The sequence below is a fragment of the Glycine max genome, chromosome 10 (genome assembly GCF_000004515.6).
Source record: "Glycine max cultivar Williams 82 chromosome 10, Glycine_max_v4.0, whole genome shotgun sequence".
Classification (NCBI taxonomy): Eukaryota; Viridiplantae; Streptophyta; class Magnoliopsida; order Fabales; family Fabaceae; genus Glycine; species Glycine max.
In genome coordinates, this window is record NC_038246.2 from 43,139,432 (window position 1) to 43,163,111 (window position 23,680).

General features: G+C 32.7%; 2 protein-coding genes across 5 annotated transcripts; both read right to left on the minus strand.

The window, feature by feature from the left end:
* Positions 1 to 16,746: 16,746 nt before the first annotated feature.
* Positions 16,747 to 18,431, minus strand: LOC102666785 (F-box/kelch-repeat protein At3g17530). The gene has a single exon (XM_006589294.4). The coding sequence runs from the start codon at positions 18,037 to 18,039 to the stop codon at positions 16,879 to 16,881; it is 1,161 nt and encodes a 386-aa protein (XP_006589357.1). The 5' UTR covers positions 18,040 to 18,431; the 3' UTR covers positions 16,747 to 16,878.
* Positions 18,432 to 19,785: 1,354 nt separating this feature from the next.
* Positions 19,786 to 23,095, minus strand: LOC100778620 (uncharacterized). 4 transcript variants are annotated; one of them, XM_006589295.3, is made up of 5 exons: positions 22,910 to 23,095; positions 22,403 to 22,553; positions 20,649 to 21,738; positions 20,170 to 20,318; positions 19,786 to 20,040 (listed from the first exon to the last, which is right to left on the minus strand). In XM_006589295.3, exons 2-5 carry the CDS (start codon positions 22,534 to 22,536, stop codon positions 19,932 to 19,934), a joined length of 1,482 nt encoding a protein of 493 aa, XP_006589358.1. In that variant the 5' UTR covers positions 22,537 to 22,553; positions 22,910 to 23,095; the 3' UTR covers positions 19,786 to 19,931. The 4 variants fall into 4 exon arrangements, with proteins under 4 accessions (XP_006589358.1, XP_006589359.1, XP_040861770.1 ...); XM_006589296.3 differs by having other exon boundaries at positions 20,655 to 21,738; positions 22,910 to 23,065; XM_041005836.1 differs by having other exon boundaries at positions 20,655 to 21,738; positions 22,403 to 22,956.
* Between the last annotated feature and the right edge of the window lie 585 nt (positions 23,096 to 23,680).

Genomic DNA, 23,680 nt, shown 5'->3' on the forward strand with positions numbered 1-23,680 from the left:
TCCGATTTAATTCGAATTGATTTTTTTAACCCATGCTTCTTGGGATTGGAAAATGAAAGTGTTCTTGTCAACACACTAAATTTCGTATTATAATAAACTATAGGATTGATTTTCAAACAGGTTCATAGTCTCTGTGACGTGGAGTGCAAGAAATTAACTACGATAAATTTCTTACCACAATTAATATTAAAATGGTTTTCAATCATAGGCCAATTACTAACTAACATAAGGTAATAACGTTCTTTATTCCAACCTAATTTATATGTTATAATCGGGTTTAGTTTGGACTTTATGAATCGATCGAGGTCACACGTGCAGAACTTTATCAAGATTGCGTCCAGAAAAATGTTGGTTTTCACGGAAGCCTAGGATATCTGTATCGTTGACTACAGGCATTCAGGTGGTAGCAATTTTGGTTGAAGCAAACAAATCTACAGTGTGCATAGTCTTTGCTTGCTTAACTGCCAATTTACAAGTTATTCACGAATTTTGACTTTTTCTTATTTCCTTTCGTGTTTTTGTTTTAAAATTTAATACATTCCCTAGCTAACATTGATCAAGCTTGTAAAAAAAAGAAGAAAGAAAGACTGAAACCTCCAAGATTTTTTCTATATATAATTGGCATAAAGTTGTTGTAATTATAAGGTATTTCAAAAGGCAGAATCACACATTATCGAGTTGAGTATTAAATTATTTCTTTATATATCAAATTGTTTGAAAGAATTTTAAAGTGACCAATTGAAGGCATGAACTCACGAGCATGGGTTTAAGTCTCGTGGACCTTTTACAGTACAAATTCAGTGATCCCCCAATTGCGTGTGATATTAGAAGCCTCCCAATTGAAGTCTTGTGATTTAATAAACTGTGTAGATCCATATTTATCTATTTTGACTCAGTTTTGTGCAATTTTTATTGAAATTTTCTTCAACGCCACTGTGTGATCGTATTTCTAACATCCTAGATACTGTTTTCTAAATTTGCAGATTAATTAAATATTTTCTTGTATTAACATTTAATTATTGGTTTTATAAATATATTGACTGAAAAAAAAACTAAAAAAATACTTTTACAAAAACTATTTTTTATGAGTCCGCACTCATTTTCTTTCTTTGTCTAACTCTATTCCTGGGTTAAGTTATAAATTTGGCTCGCTATTTCTGTTGCCATGATTCTAAACTTCGTAGTTATTATTGTATCTTGAGTGGCTTGTGTATTGCATTAGGACAAGTGTTTCAATACACTGTGTTTACATATATTTTAAAGGTATTTAGTTTGTGTGTTTTCATTGAATCGAAGATGACAATCATAGAGATGAATGCAACCATAATGACCGATAAATTGATAATATTAACGGTGATGAATTAAATAATTAAGATATTTTAAAACGTGATAATTAAAATTTTATTCTTGAGATTTGATACCCCTAACATTTTTATAAATTCTTAAATAAATATTTTAATCCAAGTATTTTATTTAAATTTAATTGTTGAGATTAGTCATTTTTATTATTAATGGATGTTAATCGTTACAAGAATTAATAATTCAAATAACTTATACAAAAATGTTATTTATCCCTTGTTTTAGTCATTATACATTGCTTATAATTAGATAAGTTCTGCTGTTGTTTGTCCTTTTTTATTAGAAAATAATAACCTTTGTTGTCCCTTTTAAACACATTATTATTAGGTTGACATGTTAATGGGCTTTGTCAATTTCAGCAAAATTTGGGCATTAAGTCAAACAGCTGCCACAGAGCTGTTCATAACCATGTCTTGGTTTAAGAAGAGTGAAAGCTATATATGGAAATTTAGGAATGATTAGTGTAATTTATTCTAATTTATTAGAATAATTTATTCTTATGAAGAGCCCTTTCTACCGACTGATTTATGAAGATAGCAATTGATTCATTACGGTTATGGGATTGAAAGCTCATTTGTTGGTTGTGCTTGCAATTGTACCTGTAAATATAACGAAAACAAAGAGACCCAATATTTAAGTTCTTTGTCTATTTGAAATTTAAAATACTATCAGTGTGTAATAAAGGGAAATTAAGACTGAGAACCATTAAGATTGGAGCCAAGAGCAGATAGTACTTCAAATTTAAAATGCTATCAGTGTGTAATTATGGAAAATTAAGACTATCAACCATTAAGATTGGAGCCAAGAGCAGATCGATAGTACTTGAAATTTATTAAATAAAGGTAGTTTCACAATGATACACAGATAATTAAGGAAGTTTCACAATTAGAAGATAGAAAAATAATATACATGTAAGATGGCTTTTTATGAAGTGTTTCCTAACTACTGATTTATGAAGATAGCTGGCTGCAATTGAAAAATCGCCATTAAAAGCTCTTATAGCATTGGTTGCACCAAAGCAGTACAATCGTACCTCGTACATTGCTGCATGACAATTGAAATGCAATCGGTAGTTGAAGGTTATTATGATTGAGTGAAACACTTCAGTTGATAGCAACTAGCAGAAGTTAGTAAACCTGAAACATCGATACCATGGACACTAATGTTGCTAATATGTTCAATATTAAGTAGTTAAGACTTAGAAGACCTATAAGGAGAGATCTAAGTTAACGAGTCATTCTTTCATCTTCTAATTCTCTATATATGCAACTTCTGATTAAACTTTGGTTAGGTTTAAAACTCAAGTTAGAGGCTGAAATATTATCAAGGAAAAGAAAATATTAAAAATGATTCTTTGTGCCCTTCTTATATATGCTTCGGCTAGAACTTATAACCCAATTTTACGGATGAGAGTTAACCTCGAATATATAATATATGTGCATCTATATAGTACAGTTAGCATCGTACTTAAGTTGATTTTTATTTTTTTTCAACTTCTTATTAAAATTGAACAGACTAACTACAAAAGAGAAATAACTTGTTTACAATGAGTTGATTGATAGGAGTAAAAGTACTAGGAAAGGTGAGGGATGGATGCTACTTGACAGAGTATCTTGATTCTTGAGATATATATACTTTTGAAGTACCGTTTGATCCTTTGATTGCTCCACTTTTATTTTCTTCTCTTATCAATTATTCAAGTGTAAGTTGAAAAAAGTGAGTCCTTCATTGGTTACTTTATTATCTTGAATAAGCAGCTGTAAGCAATTTGTTCTATGGAGATTTTAACTTATTCACTAAGTAATAGTTTATAGCACTAACCGACTTGTACCTTAAATATATTTATATTCTTTTCTATAACAAGTTTTTCTCCTTTTTTACTTCTTCTGTCGAATCAAGTTTCTATGCCACGGTTCTACCTATGATTGCACGATTGAGGGACCAACAAAAGATATGATGCGGGCGGAATTTTGGAGTGTCTTATTGTAAGATTGACAATCAAGGAAATTTTTTATGTTATGTCATGTATATATTCAAATTTGTGTAGCTTCAAATTAATTAAAAAGCATTAAGACAACATTTAAAACATGGCTTGCTGCATGTAGTTGTATATTAACCAGATGGGTTGTTCTCTCCAACTGTAAACATTGAAAATTTGAAATTAATTTGTTTTTAGATGAGATTTTATAAATCAGGTAGATATGGGCTCTGAAGCTGGCCCGTGATGGTGATGATCCTCAATCATCATGCTCTTTTGTTTCATATGGGATTCCAATTAAAGAACGCCCAACTAAATGATACATGCTGGCCACTGACCCTTTTCTAAAAAGAAAATCAACAGCAAACAGATCAGTGTAGGACTGTTGGCCATTATGGCCAACTAAGTATACCCAATTAGCCATGTTAACCATTATTTAATTCTAAACCTAATCCATTAAAAAAAAAAACCTAATCCATAACCATCCATGTGTGTGGTTTACTGGTTAAAACTAGAAATGTAATGTCCACCTTTTGCTTTGAAGTACTCAGTAATTAAAAGAGAAAAAACAACATTAGGGAATTGATATTTCTTATTGAAAGTCCATTTTATTAGGTAGAGCCGTAGAGGAGAGTAACTTTCTAACCGGCTCTTTATTATTGGCTAAAATCAAACCACAAAATCATGAGTAACACTAATAATTTTTAATAAATTTTAACCAATAATTAAAAAGTGTTACAAAATGTATTAGTAACTTCTCAATCCGATATATCTGATTGTGTACATTAAAATAAGGCAACTAATGAGTAAATAAAGCAACTAATTAAGCAGTGGAGGTCATGAAGTTAGAAATTGCCAAAGTTGAATATTATGTTTATTTGACTGAGTATATTGAATCTCAATATAGCTTCCATAAATTCAACTTAGTGCTTTAATAATTAAATTCTACTTTTCTAAAAAAATAATATATATATATATATATATATATATATATATATATATATATAGAGTAAATAATTAGAATGATGCAGTTGTATCTTGACCCTATTAGTAGAACGGTCTCTTTTCTCCTAAATAATTTATGCCTTTAAACTATTCACTAAATCGTTGTCTTTTCAGGATGATTATACTAATATATATTTTTCTTTATCACGGTTGCATTTCCCTTTTCTTTTTCCTTGGTCATGTGTATACGCGAGCATGCTTGTAATTACCGAGAAGCTAACACGACATGTTCTCTAATTATACTTCAATGTGATGCAAACTAATGTCCAAATTCAGAATAAAGTTAATACGAATTACGAATTGGAAGATGCATTTACTAGGTTCGAAATAGAAAATAATGACACAAGTCACCATCTTGTTCTTGTTTGCGACAAATTAAATCTACACCACACAGTGATTACCCTAAGTTTGATTGACATGGACCGTCAAACGCAAAAGATGGGCCGATATGTGGAATTTCATGAAAGGTTCCCCCACCTGTTGCCCTGTGAAGGTCCATGAGAACAACCCATTATAACATATAATGACGGAACCTTTGACCAAAATAAAAAGGATTATGATTTATGATGAATATAGCAATAATAGTAAGAAAAGTTCAGTTTTTTATATTCACTTAAAAAAAATATTTGGGCTGCAGTGTAATGTAGACATGATGTAAATATGCATAATAGTTATTTGTATTATTTCATGTACCAAAAACCCTAGAGGAGTTATATGCTTATATAATTCAATAATTCATACGTTTAAATTAATTCTGATGACAAAGTCACTAAGTTGCACATAATTTAGCACATAAGTTGTTTATGAAGATAAATTTTTGCATTGTAAACTAATATCCAGCTTGCATTTAGCTAAATAATAGCTCTCAAAATCAGCATGAGATGAGTGGCTTTTATTTTTATTTTTATGTTAAAAAAGAAGCACCCCGGCATGAAATTAACTAAACAGATGTTGATGGTGAACCCCAAGTTTGAAAGATTAAGCAAGGCAATCATCAATGTGGGCCCAAATGTGAGCATAGATACATAAAAATAACATACTATACACCACCGGTGGTTCATGTGATGTGAGATGAGAACAACCTGATGAGTATTGAATTAGATGCAATAATATATGCATTAAGATTAACTCATTTGAATCATATAGTCAAGCTTCTGTAAGCAATTATATGGAAGGCCCTATCAACATTAGAATGAAACTTTATGTATTCTAATCGAAACCCCATGAATTTTTTGAATGATGAATGGTTGTTCAATAATTGTTTGGTTTCTTTGTTTTTGAAACTTGACTGCTTGATTTGGGGCCTCGGGTTTGTTGGTTTGTCTTTGTAATTTTCTTATATTCCTGTTTGATTCGCTATCATGCATGATGTTTGCCTCCTCGCGGATTTTATGTTTACCCTCAGTTGAAATAATGGATTTGTGAATGAATGAATGAATTATTGCATTTTTTTTATCGATATATTGCAATAACTGGAATCCATAATCTATCTATCTAACCTACAAAATTGTTGATTAATGAGTCATATTATTGACGCGAGATAATTGTTAAGTGGCCCTATTTGCTTTATGCTCGATTCAGGAATTTAGAATTAATATTAGCTGTTGCTCGTTGTTAGTGCCTTCAATATTAAGCAACTCGTTGTTTACAAATTAAGCAAGGGAATTAAAAAGAAAACTTAAAAGGGGAAAAGAGAGAACTGATTATCCTATATATGCCGAAAGAATTGTAGTTGTTTTCACGTTGAAAATCTCCCAAATTGAAACCAATTACTCAAATTATGAAAAACAGTTCAAACATAAATATTGATTGTGATGTTAAAGTTAAAAATTTATTTCCTCCTATATCACACTATTTTTCTCTTTTAGTATCTAAATTATTGCACCTGTGATGTGACTTATAAGCAGATAGCGAGTTTGACTTTGCGTTTTTCTTTCACATTTTTACATCAAATTCATTGCCATCTATTTCTATACATATAAGTAGTTTGCATCGTATTACTGTATCATCTTATGATCTTAATTTTGTTACTTTGCCTCCTTTATAACAAATTCGCTACTTCTCATAGTACAAAGTTTTATCATGAGTGTCAAAATAGTTTCACCGACAAAAAGCCAATAGTTTTATTTCCTTTGACACGAGTATAATTTTTAAACTGATCTCCCTAATAATTATATGCACTAACAATATATATATATATATATATATATATATATATATATATAAATAAATGTGATCCTTCATTTTTCATTTACAAGACTGCCTCTCACACAGTTTACTTACTTGTTTATGTGGATGATATCAAGAGCATACTTCCTTTGGAAAACCACAATACCTTCATTTGATTGAGCTACCTCAATACCAAGAAAGTATTTAAGACTCCCAAGGTCTTTAATCTGATAATGACTATACAAGTATTCATTCAGTTAGGAAATCTTAGCATTATCATTTCCTGTGATGACTATGTCATCCACATAAACAACAAGATAGACACATTTTCCAGGAGATGTATGGCAATAAAAAATTGAATGACATGCTTCATTTTGTTTCAGCGCAAAACTCTGAACATAACTGAATTTTTCAAACCATGTTCGTGGAGATTGTTTGAGCCTGTAGAGGGACCAACGAAGCTTACAAACTAGACCAGATTCCCCCTGAGCAACAAACTCAAGAGGATGCTCCATGTAAATCTCCTCATCTAGTTCACCATGAAGAAATACCTTTTTAATATCCAGCTGATGTAGGGGCCAATAGTAGTGATTTTGATCATAGGAGAGAAAGTATCACCATAGTCAACACCATATATCTAGGTATATCCTTTGGCTACTAATCGAGCCTTAAGACGATCAACTTCACCATTAGGACCAACTTTAATAACATATACCCATCTACAACCAACTGTCTTCTTCTCAAAAGGAAAAGGAACCAATTGCCATGTACCACTATATATATATATATATATATATAATCAGAAACAAGTTTCATCTTACAATAATAATTTGATAATATTATTGTGATAAAACTCACTCTCAAAAAAATATTACAGTATTATTCATAATAGTACTGGTCCTTTTATATAAAAAATAAATAATAATTTTTAATCTTAATTATAAAAAAAATAGACCCACATTAAATTTATTGTTGAAATAAAATTTAAATTTATAATACCATTAATTAAAATAAATTAATTTAACTATTTTATTTATCTTGATAAATTAGGTATTTATTTATTTTATATATAAGAGTAGATGTATCTCACTGTTTAATACTATGACTATGATTTGTAATTTATCTCATTTAGAACAGTATTTTTCCATTCTAAAGTAAAATTATTTTAAAACAGTGATTAGAAAAATCCATAAATAAATTGGAAAAGTGAAAACATAAATATACACGTTAACAAAGAAGACAAAAAAACATTAATCGTGCAGGTGGGTGTAGTAGGCCAAATTTCGGTCAGCTCTAGAGATAATAAGATTAAGCCCAATTTTAATATGGAAAGGAATTTTCGGGCTAACACCAAGTCATATACATCGGCCAGGCATAGGCATCAGGCATTAAAATTACATGTTAGCACAAACGCTGCCAGAACAATAAACCTAGGAAAAAAATCCTACAAGAAAAAAGATAATAATTTATCCAAGACACTGTCTTGATTATTGTTATGAAGCAACTAGTTTTAGGCAATACAATAAAATTCAAAAGAGTATTGAGAAATAACCAAAAACTCGCAGAATGCAAACAACATACATGGTTATGATGAATTTGACATTAAGCCCATTATAATAAAGACAAATTAAAGGTCATTCACCTACATATGTTAACTAAAAAATAGAAACAAAAACAAAGCATCCAACAAGAATGGTACCATTAACCAAGCTAGCTACTTGATCAGTTCCTTAAAACATTTGACAATCATCTAATAATTTATCATAAACAAGTGCTTTGAATCTCATATATTAATCCATAAAACCATCATCACTCAAATGTTAGCATGTGATGTCTTCATCAATCTTGCACGGTGCAAGCAATTTTGACAACCTTATAAACATTTGTACAACACTAGCTGTACAGCAAGAACGAACAAAGGTGGTAGTAGGGTTTAGCTAGGAACACTCATGACAAACCGTCCCTTAAACAAAAACATAACATTATTTAATATTGTTGGTGATGCAAAGCAATGCCCTCACATGAAACTCAAGGTCAAAGCAAGTCAATGAAACAACTATCTATGTTTGCAGGATGCAGTAGCTAGCTAATATCTCCCCATCATTTGCAGAAAATATTCATTTTTAAAAGGGGAATAATATCTTAGGTAGTTCAACAAAAATATTTCAGCACTCTTCAAGTTCATATTAATTGCCAAAAACATTAGAGCTTTTATGGAATTTGAAAACAAAATATCTTGGATGTTCAAAATTAAACAGTCGGCACTGTGCAACTAAATGATACAAGATTGTTTGCCAGATGAAATTATTTTACAGAACATGTCAATGTATATATCAATTTCTGCAAAATTAAAAAAGAACAAAATAGTCAAACAATAATGTCTAAATTCTTGAAGCAATTCTTAATTATGTTGGGCAATTAATACAATAAAATTCAAGAGACTTAACAAAGAAATCTAAAACAAACAAATATATACACACAGAATGCGAACAACAAACAGGATTACAGTGAATTGAATATTTAAGACTACAAAAAGAAAGCAAAAGTTATTAAACCAATATGCTAAATAAAGAAACAAACAAAGATAAGGCATCAGCGAAGCAACATAATATATTATTTCTAATAATTTAAAATGGGGAAGTGGATGACAACAACGTAACACCATAGGCAAGTCTACAAGAGACTTTTGGCCAAATTTCTTAAACTAAGTGTCTGGCACCTTAACTCCTCAGCAGTAAATCATTATGGTGCCCAAGACACCATATCCATACATCATCATCAACTGATCAGTTTGATCAATATGATGTAGGACCATAAACACTTCCTTGATTACTTAAATAAACACGTATACAGCCATAAATACATGTTTCACATTCCTGGGAAAGATGCAAGTGACTTTTATTTTTCATTAATTGAGGTTTGGGACCTGGTGGGTAGATAATCTACAAATTCCTCCTGAACTAAGTGCCATGTTACCATCGGATTATGATAATCTTAACGACAATGCAAACAATTCAAGACTATAGAGTAACACTTAACGGAGTTTCGAATGACCATCTCATATTAAACAAGGTGCTCAGCATGGTGAATTAAAGTAAGGTAAGATCCCAAAATGCAGAAATTAAGAACATTTGGAGCCAATCAATCTCTACTAATTTGACATGGAAGCACAATGTTTTGGTCACTAATCATTTCTTGCAGGAAGTGAAAAAACTCTCTTTTTCTATTGGTTATTGCTAGCAGGAGCAATTAATCACTAATTTATGCAAGTTTTTAGTATTCTATTGATTTCACTAGAGCACGTGGGTTAGGCTGTTAGTGGGAGTATATAAATTATAATTTATGTATATTATATATTTAATATATTTATATATAATAATTTTAATCAAAATATTAAAAAATTTATATAATTTATTTATAATTTTAAGAAAATTAACTACATAAATAAAATATTATTTTTTCTATAATTTTCGTAATTTGTAAAAAAATAAATTAAAAGTTTTTTTCAAAAAAATATATGTAAATTTAATAAAACAATAGTTTTTTCATTTAAACATAATTTATGGTATCATTATTGTTTTCCGATTGATTATCTAATGCCTACTAAATATTAAATATGATTAAAACTTATCACGTTCTTATCATATTATATTTTTTTTATCTTACTTTAATTTCATATATTTTATCATATTCTATGATATCCTCACCACCAAATAAGTTTTTAAAGAGTTTTTCTATTAAATTAAATGACATATAATATTAAAATGAGTGGTGATGAAGAAAGATAGAGGCAGATATATAGATTTGGGTTACTTAATTTGTTTTACAATTTCATTAGTAATTTCATGTAGATTGAATCAGGCATGCTCAAAGAAACTTTATTTCATCATTCCATCTCTTGGAAAGGGAAAAGAAGAAGATAAGGGGAGGAGAAAGAAGAACTTGAAGAAATTTGAAGCAAGAGGAACATATATAGCTAATATCTGAAAACCATCCAGTTGGTACTTGGAATCCACAAAGCAAGGAACAAAGACAAACAGTTGGTTTCCACTCCTTGTACTTGGAATGCTATGCCTCCCATTGAGAAAGCAAGGAGGTAAAGGACAGTGTAAAAAACACATACACAATAACATATAATTATTAGATTGGGATGAAATGAGCTCTTCAGTAAGACACCACACGTACACACCACTTGCTTTGTCCAGTAAACCTAAACTCTGAGAATAGTAAGAAGTCTGTAGTAGATACCTCTCTTCTCCAACTTGAAGCTCAGTAAATATTTTGCTCTCCACTTCCAGCGAATATAATCTCTAGTCAATGAGCTAGCAACACCTCTCCGCTGTTCCTAACACACAATGTTGTCGGAGGAGCTGTCACGCCAAAGTATATCAACCCTGAACACGGGTCTGTGAAACAAAACTCGGTGAAATCTGTTAGTAGTTTATTAGATAATAGTTGATAGTTTTAGAGAATTATTTTAGAAAGAAGATTATGTAATTGATTTCTTGGATAATCAATTACAACATACCAATTGTCTATTTATAAACTTAAATCACCAACCTCTCAATGGTGGTGAATGTTTTACATTACTTTAAGTCTTTATAGAATTTTCATGATAGATTAGTATCATGATAATTCTAGATTCTTTTATCTTATACATACACTTATAGTTCTAGATTGTTCTACTATATTCATATACACTATAGTTCTAAGATATTCTAGAATTTTCATAGATATTATATTTAAGAATATTCAAAAAATTTGTAGCAATTTCAAACAAAATCATACACAAAGACCTTATTCCAAGACTCTTTCATCACCCAAATGCCACAGGAGAATGGTGGCTCACGACTCACATGATACACAGTAAGAGGGTTCCCGTGCCCTCCACCAACAACGTTAACCTCAATTACATAAGCAGAGACAGTAGCCAAACTCTCCGACAGCGCAATCTCGCCAAACAGCTCATCCTCAAAATTAAAAGACAAGACAAAATATTAGCAACTATCACCAACGAAGCGTGTGGCAGCCCAATGAACAACCCCATCGACAAAACCACGGGGAGCATTTTCCTAAACGTAACACGCGGGAGCAACGCCATCAAGGGTCCTCCAAAACCCGGTTGTGAGAGAGTAAATCTCAACCTCAGGGACGGATAAATCGTTGTCACAACTTTCATCCTCGTCAGCGTAACTTTCAGGCAAATTGACCTTAGAGGATTAGTTTTACAAACTTATTCTTAAATAGGGTTGTTTAGAAACAAATTATTAAGGGGATATGTTTTTACAAAGGATTCTGCCATCACTATAAGCAAAACCATTCACCTCACATCATTTCGCCATTTATAGGAACAGCATGACATGTATTTCGCCAGTCCTGTTGGCAAAACAGGTGAGACATGCATTTCGTCATTGTTAGCGAAATAGGCATGGCACAGTTAACAACTTTACACAGCTTTAACGCACGTGTCATTAAGTGTTGTTTATTTTATTGTTTTGTTTTGCCTATAAAAGGCTGTCTTTGTGTAGAGTAAAAAGAAAATAAAGTGAAAGAATATCAGAGATTAAAGTGAGAGACTCTTCTCCTATGTACATGAGTGTGTATTTTTATTACAATGTACATTCTAGCTTAAGGGACTTTATCTCAAGAGAATGCACGCTTAACAGGCCTTATTTCAAGTTATGAAAACTCATTCTCTAAAATGCGTATTCCAAATCCTACACAGTACACTTAAGCCAATTTTATGCATTGCCACTACAATAAAATATTTCTAGCATATATTCTTAATTCTTCTACTTAGTAATTTTTTAAATGATATATTTTTTATAATTAAGATGCTAATTATGTAATGGTCTGGATTGTCTGTTGTCAAATTTGACGCAGTTTACTATGTAAGGCTGCATTTTTATTTTTTATTTTTACTAATTTTATAAAGTTTGAATCTTTCTCTCATATTCATTCACTTATTTTTTTTTTACTCTACACAAAGGGTTACAGAGTCAGCCTTTTATAGGCAAAACAAAACAATAAAATAAACAACACTTAATGACTAAGTAACAACTCCTATTAACTTAAGAAATATTGTAAGCCATGAAGGAACGTTCCGCCCACGGTGAGTGCGAAACCTAACCTGCTGCACTGCGCCTGCACTCCTAACTCTGCACTGCACACCTAGACCTGACTGCTATTCAGCCTGTATCGCCGGCCACCATAGCGAAAACATCTCTGTCACCTGTTTCGCTGGTGGCAATGGCGAAACCGGTGCCCACGTCTCGCCAACATGCATGGCGGAACACTTTGTAAAACTGACCCTTTGTTTCGAAACAGCTCCTTATCGAGAATAAGTTTGTAAAACTAACCCCTATGATCAATTTGCCTAACTTTCATCCTGGTTGACGTAACCTTCATCATTGCAGGCAATTCTGACCAGCTTGTAATCGGAGTTCCTCGAGTCGAAGCCGAAGCCAAAGCAAGAAGAATAGTCGTAACCGTAGTTGCAGGGTGAGGGGAGGCTAATGAATCGCCGAACACAAGGGTTGTAAATGATGACAGATTGGTATCCTTTAGTGGCGGAGGCCGTCACAGAGGGCAACGACGGAGGTGAAAAAGAGATTGTTGAAGAAGGGAAGGGACAAGGTGGAGGAGTGGGTGAGGAAGGGGTCGTCACAGTGGAAAGAGTAGCCAAGGAGGAGAAGGGAGGGGGAGTGGCGGTGGTGGAGGGAGATGAAGGAAGAACTGCATATTAGAGACCGCCATGACTAATCTTCTTTGGTGGAAGTCTACGAAGAATTTCCGCCAAGATTTCATCAGGGAATAGGTTATCAGACATTGTTCTTTCAACTTACGATCAAAATTAATTTATTCACGCCACTGTCTAACTTGGCCAATTGGCTATATTTATTAATAAAATGTTGCAGGTCTCACTGTCAAGGAATCCCTTGCAAGTTGCAACTTTTTGTATCATTTACCAATCACATGCCGAATAAAGATTCACCTAGAATCTTATATTATCATACACTTTGAAAGAAGATGGTGTCTATGCTAAACCAGTTTTGCAAATGGTCTATTGTGGATCACTTTTGAACACCGTTAGATTCTTCACCTCATCTACACATTGATACTGTACGTGCATTCTTAGTATCTTTTTTTTTCCTCTCTCTTTCTTCCTTCCCTCCTCCGCTCCGACAAGTTCACCGCCGCTCGCCGCCACCAGAACCCCCCTCCATTCTCTGACTGTCTGCCGCCACTCACAGCTGCCTGATGCAATATAATAGTTATTACTATTGAAATACTTTTCTAATGACTAATCTAAATACATACCAATATTATCCAATTCGGAAAAAAGTAAGACATATTTATAAAAGTCATCTTACGATGATCTAGGATGTGGATGAGTTACTATCTATTATGCATTATTGTAGACTATTGTTTTTACATTACAATCATTGTACATCTCATATCAAAAAAGAAAACAGAATAAATATCATATCATTAATTATAAGATTAACCCTTTGGTAGAATGACCACTGGCGAAACTTGAGGAAAAAGGTTGAAGGCCAAAATAATTAAAAGTGTGATATAACTTAAATATAATACTTTTTTAACCTTTAACTTTTTCTTCTTTCCCTACCTTTATATATATATAAAAGATAACCATGTTCAAATAATATAAAATAAATACAAAAAAATTAGAAGAAAACCTAGAAACTCGCTTTAGTTAAAGACTTCTTCCTGTAACACTTGATAATCAATATCCTGTAAATAAAACAACTAAAAACATTTAACATCACTTCACATAACAACACATTGCACAACCAATTTTGTTTAAATAAATCATTTAAAAAGAAAATGCAAAAAAATTACCCACCAAAACGTCTTCAATTTGTCATCCAAAGCAACGTATAAAACAAAATAATCATATATATATATATATATATATATATATATATATATATATATATATATATATATAAAAGAATCCAGGGCATGTATACCAAAAAAACATCAAAAGACACACAGATCGAAAAGCTTTATAGCTTATGTATAAAAAAATTGACGTTTACTTACGAAATATATATATATTTCAAGAATTTTCATCGAAAATTAGAAAGAGAAAAGCAGGTAATTTAGATAGTTTTTTTAAAATAACTTATTTCAAAAAAGTAATTTCGACAATCTATAAAGTTGCTTATATTATAAAGATTATGTAAAAAATACAATTAGTATTATATAAAAACTAAAATGTTAGTGGGGCAACTGCCCCCACAATTCTCAACGTAGATCCGTCATTGGCAGCCATCATGACTCACGATTGAGTGAACTCAGTTCGGCTTAAGTTGTTAGCGTGGAGTACAGAGAAAAAGATATTGGTAATTGTTGGATTCAGTTTTTGAGAAAAAGTGAAATTATGAGTTCAGTAAAAGGTAGTATGACATGTACTAAAACCAAACTATCAATATGACATGTATTAATGTATACATTATATCATAGTATGTGATAAACATATAATTCAACATATTTTAACGTATAATGACAATCCTTTATCCATTTTGTCATTAATTACTATTAATACATATTAAAGGTTTTTTCATTAAATTAAGCACATATAATATGATATTTCAAGATGATGATGGTCACTTCTTGTATGAAAATGTTTTAATTCGTACCTTTCACTGCTACCAGATTTAAAGCTTCCTAAAGAACTTAAACTAATCATTGATTAATTAATTAGCGCCTACTAGATTTAAAGCTTCTCAGCATGACTTGTTTAAGATGAATAGAGATAGTGCAGATACGTACCGAGATTGGAATTACTTTGTTTGACACTTAATTTAGTAACTCCATGCAGATTGCATCTGAAAATTACATATGCACCGAGGGAAAGGAGGAAGAAGATAGTGCTGATATGTAACTTATTACTAATACACAACGAAAAATTATTTTTGTAATGTCAACAAGAGACACAAGTTTCGGTGAGTTATGAAGAAGGGTTTGAACATTATTAGGCAGAGGGTGATTGGGTGTTAAGTAATGATGCATTTGGAATTTATCTTATTGGTTGTTCTTAATTCTCACAGAAACACAGGAATTTTGGATTTTATCATTATTATTATGCAGTTGTAGCTGTGCTAGCTGGGACACTTGGAAAAACTTCAATCATGGGCCAACTCAAAATGAGTAAACTAACAACAGTACACGAAGAAGCCACGAAAACAAAGTTTCCGTGTTCTTAATGCTTCAACATTGTCGGTGATGCAAAGCAATGTATGAAACTCAAGGTCAAAGCAACCCATAGTAACAACTATCAGCAGGTTGCAGCAGCTAGCTTTTTCTCAGAACTGTTCCGATTCATATTAATTGCCAACACCGTTAAATTTTTTAATGGAATTTTGAAACAAAACAACTTGAATTCACAAAAGTACACAGTCGGCACTGTGCGAATCGATGGTACACAAAACAAAAATTGATCACGAAAGTTGGCTTTAATAATTAGTTGATAAATGACAAAACTTGGCTTTTTGTACTTAAAATGGGGAAGTGGATGACAACAACGTAGCACCATAGGAAAATCTATAATGGTCTTTTAACCACGAAAGACAGGCACTGTGAATCTACCCCTCATTCCCTCAATCACTTTGGGCCAAATTTCTTCAACCAAGTATTTGGCTCCATAACTCCTTCAGCAGTAAGTCGTTAGGATGCCCCAAGACAATCCATACCACCCATCAAATTGATTAACTTGCTTAATGTTGTAGGACTTGACTCTAGACTACTTAAATACCTCCATAATTAATTACAGAACCCTCCCTGTCCTTAAATAAACACATATACAGCCATAAATACATGTTCCCTGGATGCGAAATTTCAAACTTGAAAAAGAATCAGCGAGATTTTTACATAGTGGTCTGGGACTTTGGGTAGATAATCAACAAATTTCTCTTGAACAAAGTGTCATGATTTCCATCAGATTTGACTTTCCAGTTATTCCTTAACCTACCACAATTTTGATTTTGATTGTAATAATAAACTTAACAAGACTGCAAGCAATTCAAGACTAGAAGTAGGATGGCAAAGTTACTAAACAACTAGCTCATATAATTTGGTCAAACACCATCACAGTGAGGAAGCAAAAACTACGTTCATAAACAGGGTGCGGGTGCAAAACATGATGAATTAAATGAAGGTAGCATCCCAAAATACAGGAAGAACTTTTGGTACCACACAATCTCTAATAATTTCTTTTAGAATTTGAAGCAAGCAGAACATATCTAATAGAAAGCAACGCAAAGTGTAGAAAATACAGATACATGTAACAAGTTATTAACATATATATTGCATATGTATCAGATTGGGATGACATTACCACTTTAATAAGACACTACACCACTTGCATTGTTCAGTAAAACTAAGCTCTCAGCATAATAACCAGAATAAACAAACTCTGTGTCTACTTCAATTTGAAGTTCCGTAAAGCTTGTCCTCTCCATGTCCAGTGAATACAGGCATCTCCTTCCTGCCACATCCACGAGCAACAACACCTCTCCGCTGTGTGTAACACACAGAGCTGCCGGTGGAACTGCAACTTCAATGATTGTCATCTCCAAAGATGGTATTACCAAACAAAATGCGTTCATACTAAAAGAAAAGACCTTATTCCAAGACTCCACCACACCATACTCTTTCATCACCCAGATTTCACAAGAGCATGGATAACAGGCGCTCACATGGTACACAGTGAGAGTCTTCCCGTTCCCACCTCCGACAACCTTAACCACAACTGCAACCGAGGATACATGAGCCAAGCTCCCAGGCAGCATAACCTCACCAAACATCTCATCCTCGAGACGAAAGGTCAAAAGAAAATAGTACCAAGCATGAGTCACATCTCTTTTGGCGACCCAATGAACAAGGCCGTCCTCAAAGCCATGGGGAGCATCTCCAGCCACGTAACAGACAGGAGCAATGCCATCAAGGATCCTCCAAGAGCCAGATTTAAGAGAGTAAAGCTCAACCAAGGGAGCAGAAAGGCCAAAGCTTTCATCATCCACAATGCAAGAAATCCTGATAACCTTGTAATCGCAATTAGTGGAATCAAAGCCGAGGGCAATGCAGGAATTGTAGTAGCAAGGGTAGTCGTGGGGTGTGGGGAGGCAGACATATCGTCGAATACTTGGATTGCAAATGATAATGGGGAGGCATCGTTCACCGTAGGCAATGCAAATGAGACCATTACAGAAGGAAAGGACGGGGAACTCGAGATCGGGGAAGGAGGGAAGGCGGAGGAGGGTGTAGGAGAGGGTGAGGGAGGGATCGTGGTGGTGGCGGCGGTGGGGGAGGAAGAGCTTGTTGCTGAAGCCAAGGAGGAGAAAGGAAGGGGAGTGGCGGCGGTGGAGGGAGATGAAGGATTCGTTGCTGATTAGAGAGCGCCATGACTTGCACACGGCGCTGCATCTCAGAATGCTCTTTGATGGAAGTCTGTGGAGGATTTCCACCAGGATTTCATCCGGGAAAAGCACGTTGCCAGACATTGAAATGAATATGAATCGGATTTACCAACGCATTCCAGAACATACTGGACTCAAACCTCACCACTAATACTTCCCGCTTCCCATTATCAGAGATTAGGTTTTACACCATCATACTCGTCTTTTTACTTCTTCAAATATATAACAGAAATAACTCAAACAGAGATGATATTTACTATTTCATATAATAAACAGAAATAATAAAAGTATTAGAGAAAGATTTAAAAAATTATCTTTGTATTACATTATTATTTCACAATTTAAAAAAAAAACTAAAAAAAATGAGCAAAATTAGGGTAGGATTGGTGAAACCAATAGGATCAACCTAATGGTGTTAGAATAATAATAATATGATGTATGACGTGATTGTAAGAAATAAATTTGAGAAAGTCAATGGTGCAATATTTTCAAAAATCAGTAGTTATTTAAAAATATTTTCAATAAAAACATTTTCAAATTTTAAACCATACATATTTTTAATCATATCTTTTGTTTTTCACTGAATATCAAAACAAAAAATGTCCAAACCAAACAACAACTTACATCTTCAATTTAGAAGCGAAAAATTATGAGATAGCATGATGTTATCCCTGGATCATTTTGTTCTGCCAATGTGACCTATATCAATCTGTGTGTATCGTTGAAAAGTCAATGTATGTTATCCACATGTACAAAATGTTCACTCAAGTCCATATACCTTATCGATAGGTAAGGGTTTTATTTCTCCATTGTTAGTCAGTATTCTGTATCATGTAAAGTTTTATTAGGGGCAGTCACGTGCCTTGCGCTATGTGTACCATTCACATATAAAAACTAGTATTAAAATAAATTAGTTTTTGCTCATCTTTGTAGTTTTTGTTGAACAAATATTTATCTAGTTTTAATTCTTAAATTTTTTGTCCATTAAAGTTTTAGGCTTTGTCATTGTGTCGTTAAGTGACATGACATTGATTTTATTATTAATTTATTTTATCACATTTTCTTTACGACTAAAAATCACCCAAAAGAATATTTCACTAAATTGTTAAATACTAAACAATTCATGTTGATGAAAAACGGCCAGAAATTATTTCATTTATTCACTTGAAAACAAACACTTTCCAGATCCAATAAGTCAAAGAGGATCCAAGAATTCAAAAGACGAAACTCAATCACCCTCTTCCTCCAAATTCACAAAAAAAGAAATTTTATGGATCACAAAATAAAAAAATAGTTTAATTAGTACTATACCCATTTTAACTAAGAATTTTACCCATCATTTTATGCATTTTTAATCGTCAGAAAATTAACCTCCACAAAATGTAATAAAAAAATAATAAAATTATCATCACATTATCATTTAACAATGCAAATTAACGGTAAGGACTAAAATCTTAACATAAAAAATATTTAAGGACTAAGATCAGTCAAATATTTGCTCAAGAATAAAAAATTGAAATCTAAAAAAATTTAGGGACTAAAAACATAATTAACCATAAAATATACAACAAGTGGGAGAATCTAGCATAATTTTTGATAAATTGCAAAAATAATGTATGAAATGTACTTCAGAGTAGATGAGATAGGATATTGAGATGTGAAATTAAAACACAGATTCTTCCCCTAAATTATGAATTCTGATTTCCAATACAAAATAAATTGCACGCTAAACAATTAAGACCTGCATCCCATCTACTAATACTAAACATAAATGAACTTACATGATTATACCACACAACAGGGTCAACTCCGAAAAAAAGATCGTTGTAATTTAAAAAGCAAAAGAAAAACGATGAGCTCATTCATTAAATGATCAAGGCTAAATCAAAATTGTTCTGCTAGGTACAAAACATCAACTCGACCATCACCATACATAGAGACCACGACAGAAGAGAAAGAAACAGACATTAAAATCTTCATCCCGACCAAAATTTCACAAAAGCATCAACAAAAACTTTCAAAACAGCTAAAAGAGGGTTAGGTTCTTGTTTTGCAGATTTCTTAGCTGCTCCATCCCAGGATTCTCTGCAGCGAAAACCATAGAAAGGGTCAATTAGGTGTTACAAAATAACCAAATCAATTTAACTTCTATAAATAAAATGGAGTTTGAAATCTGCACATTATTTGAGATAAAATCATTTTAGATATACTTACAGATTGATCCTATCCACAGTTGTGTTTTTTCTTCTTTGAGAATTGCCACCAAGTTGATCATCAACTCTATGTTTATCAGCTTTTAGCAGGCTACCATCTTCCTCTGAAGGTTTACAAGTCTTGCTGAGGTTATTGGTGTGAGTGCTTGTCTGCAAGAATACATTTAAATGTTTCAAGGAAATTTATCCTCAAATAACTATCAGAAAAAGTTACTAACTATTGTTTATTATTTGTGAGATCCACAAGTCTAATCTTTCCAGAGAAAATGCAAACAATTAATACAGTAGCTGAGGATAAAAAAAATAGATACATTCCAAGTATTATCCAATTTTCTGCCTGTAAAACACAATTTAACCAAAAATAATATAAACTACTCAGCACCCCCAACACATGCACAAGGAAACATGGACAAAAAATTCAAATACCTGAAGACAATTTTAGAAAACATTAAAATAAAAGAATAGATAATAAAATGTAACCTTAACTCCATCTATCATCTGGTTTTGGTCAATGGTTTTGAAGGTTGTGGTATTTTGATGAGATGCTCTAACTTGAGAATCAGTGCGATCTTCAAATTCATGATGATCAAAATGTTCTTTGCGGGTAGAATGATTGGAGCTTTCTTCTAATATATCTTGTACATTCTCCTCCTTATCAAGCCCAGTGTTAGAGGAGTTCTCCAATATTTGATTTCCAGGGGCATACTTCTCACCTTGTTTCACTTCCAACATTTTTATATCATTTTCTGGTGAATTACTAGAGTCCCCCAACCCTCCCAGACTTCTTATTCCATCAGTAGTCCCAGAAACAGAGCTTAATGGAAATGTCTCTACTATCAAGTCTTCTGTCACAGCAGTTACTTCAGCCATTGGTATCGCGGCAGCTGCCAATTCTTGCTCAACATTTTGATTGAGTGCAGAAGAATCATCCACCTGTGTCTCAGGAATAGCAGTTTCATTGGATTCCTTGGTTATCATATTCACCTGGCTACCATTTAAGACATGCCCTTTGTCAATAATTTTGTGCTCGGTTCCAGCGCAACAATACTCATCAGAAATAACAACACTTTCAGCAGATTCATTGCTTGTCACATCAACCTGGCTAACATTCATGATATGCCCTTTGTCAAACATTGGAAGCTCAGCTCCAGTATCACACCCATCAGCAGCAACAACAGGCACTTCAATGGATTCATTGGTTGTCACATCTACATGGCCAATACTTATGACATGCCCTTTGTCAACCGCCTGGTGCACAGCTTCAGTATAAGACACATCAGAAGCAGAAATCATTTTGCTATTTGTATCCTGAAGTTTATCAGGTTCACAATGATTTTCAATTAAAGATGCAGCCAAAAAAGGTTGAGGATTTCTGGCAATTGAACCCAGCGGATTTTGTTCAAAAAATTGATCAGTGTTTAGCTCTTCTAAAGTGAACTTAGCAGGACCTAACACTCTATTTTCTTGAATTACATCACGTACAATCTCCCGTACTGTGTAGAAAGAGCCACCAACTTCTTTATGCGTAAGATTAAGTGATGGAAAGTTTCCATTGTTCAACTCTTGGTACCTGGAGACAAGTAAATAGATAGTAAATATTAAATACAAGTGATGCATTTAACAAATCATTAACAAAACAGTTCCCTAAAGTTTGACTTAAATTACAAGTTTACAACAACTGCAAAGAATAATATGAACATACTAAATAGTTCAAGCATTCAACCCTGTAAGCATGTGAATTGTGATATAACAGCACGGTGGAAGAGAAAACTAGAAGTCGATTGATATCAAATAGCAGAAAGAATACACAAATACAAAAGGTCTCATCTGTGATTAGAAGTTTAACAAAGTAATGGTAAAAATATTCATTAAAAAAATCAATGCACCAGTTTTATTATTAAAATTGAACAGGAAGCAAATATCAATTTTGCACTCCCACATTAAACTGGTGCCAAGAATAGATGCCACAAAGTAGTCATATTGGGATTAATCAAGCATAAAATATCAATTATAATAAGCATCGTTATTGTCCTTTCTTTTGACAAAACGAGTGAATCTCCCTTAGAGTTCATCAATATGCATTGATCATAACAGGTAGCAAAGTAAGAAACAATAACAAAAGAAATTGGTAAAAATCAACCACGTCCTCCAAAAGCCATTCCTAACAGGGAAGTATGGATAAAATAATTAAACACTCAAATTCAATAATCTGTAAAACAAAAAGCAGGAATTACTTCTTTATAAAGGATTCCACCATTGCCTTTCTTTCCTGCTTTGAGCGGCGAATCCGAGTCTTTCTCCCTTCGGAATCATTGTGGTTAGCAAGCGCAAACGTTCTCCCCCACCCACCCTTTACAGAGTGCATCATGTTTGTAGAATCTCAACCTGCGCGTAGTAGTAATAATAATCAACTAAGAAACAGAAAGGTTACATAACATATATAAGCTCCACAACTCAAAAAAATCATCACTAGCAAAATTCAATTGAAGTGGTGCATAGTGCATAAGATAAGATCCTCCCCAAATAGCGAAAGTAAGCATTGAATAGAAGTATTTGGGCCCAGAACCATTATAGCCAGAAATTGATGGCGAATAGGTTTAGAGAAAATGAAAGAGATTTTGCTGTAGCTTCGGGGAATTGTAAGAATGATAAAATGGTAGTAAGGTAAAAGATAAATTAAGAATTAAAATAAAGAGAGAAGAAAAAGGTATGGAAATAGAGAAAGAGGAAAGGGAGAATACTTGGGAGGAGGAAGAGGAAGAAGAGGGTTTTGGGAGTATTGTGTTAATGAGAGTAAAACCCTCACTCGCAACATTAAAGAGGCCAAGCGCATCGTACCACTACCATTACGATAGCGATTGGTCCAAGTGTAGGCGCGGGAGACTCTATTTTATTATTTTCAACTTTTGAGGAAAATGAAAAATCCCAATCTCAAAAACAATGTGTTGCTTCACATTTATAAATTGTAATTGTTCGTCTTTTTTTTGTTTTTTCAGTATCATTGTCTCCTCTATTTCTTAACACATTAATTTCTAATTGCATATATTTTCACACACAAAATATTTCTAATTGCATATATGATTCAAGTATTTTATTATAAAGTAAGAAGTTTTGTACCTTTAACTATCGAACATTGGTCTCAATTACTCAATTAAAACAATTTACTATGACAGTAAATATTTGTTTCGTTACTTTTTGTGTAAGACCATGTGTATTTTTAAAAGTATGAGTGAAATATGTCAGACTATCCAATAGAATAATTTCATATAAATGAAAATTTTCTACTATAAAAGAGTAATTTTTAGTTTTAATTTAAAGTCATTCTATTTCAAGAAAAATAACATGTTTAAATTCGTTTTTTTTTAAATGATACTTGTATCAATAATTATTAATTTTTAAAACTTAAACAATGTAAAATTATTTTACATGAAACCTCTTTTTATCCAACTATCAAAAGACTATCCAAATTACTAATGCAGTCGTAAGTAACCAAACACTTTCACAAGAAACTA

Bases quoted from the DNA above. Each gene is read 5' to 3' on its own strand.
- LOC102666785 (XM_006589294.4), bottom strand. From the start codon at position 18,039: ATGTCTGGCAACGTGCTTTTCCCGGATGAAATCCTGGTGGAAATCCTC.
- LOC100778620 (XM_006589295.3), bottom strand. From the start codon at position 22,536: ATGATGCACTCTGTAAAGGGTGGGTGGGGGAGAACGTTTGCGCTTGCT. The intron at 21,739-22,402 runs GTAATTCCTGCT...ACTTGTCTCCAG, and splicing joins GTGGAATCCTTTATAAAGAA to GTACCAAGAGTTGAACAATG. The intron at 20,041-20,169 runs GTAAGTATATCT...TTTTCGCTGCAG, and splicing joins ACTGTGGATAGGATCAATCT to AGAATCCTGGGATGGAGCAG.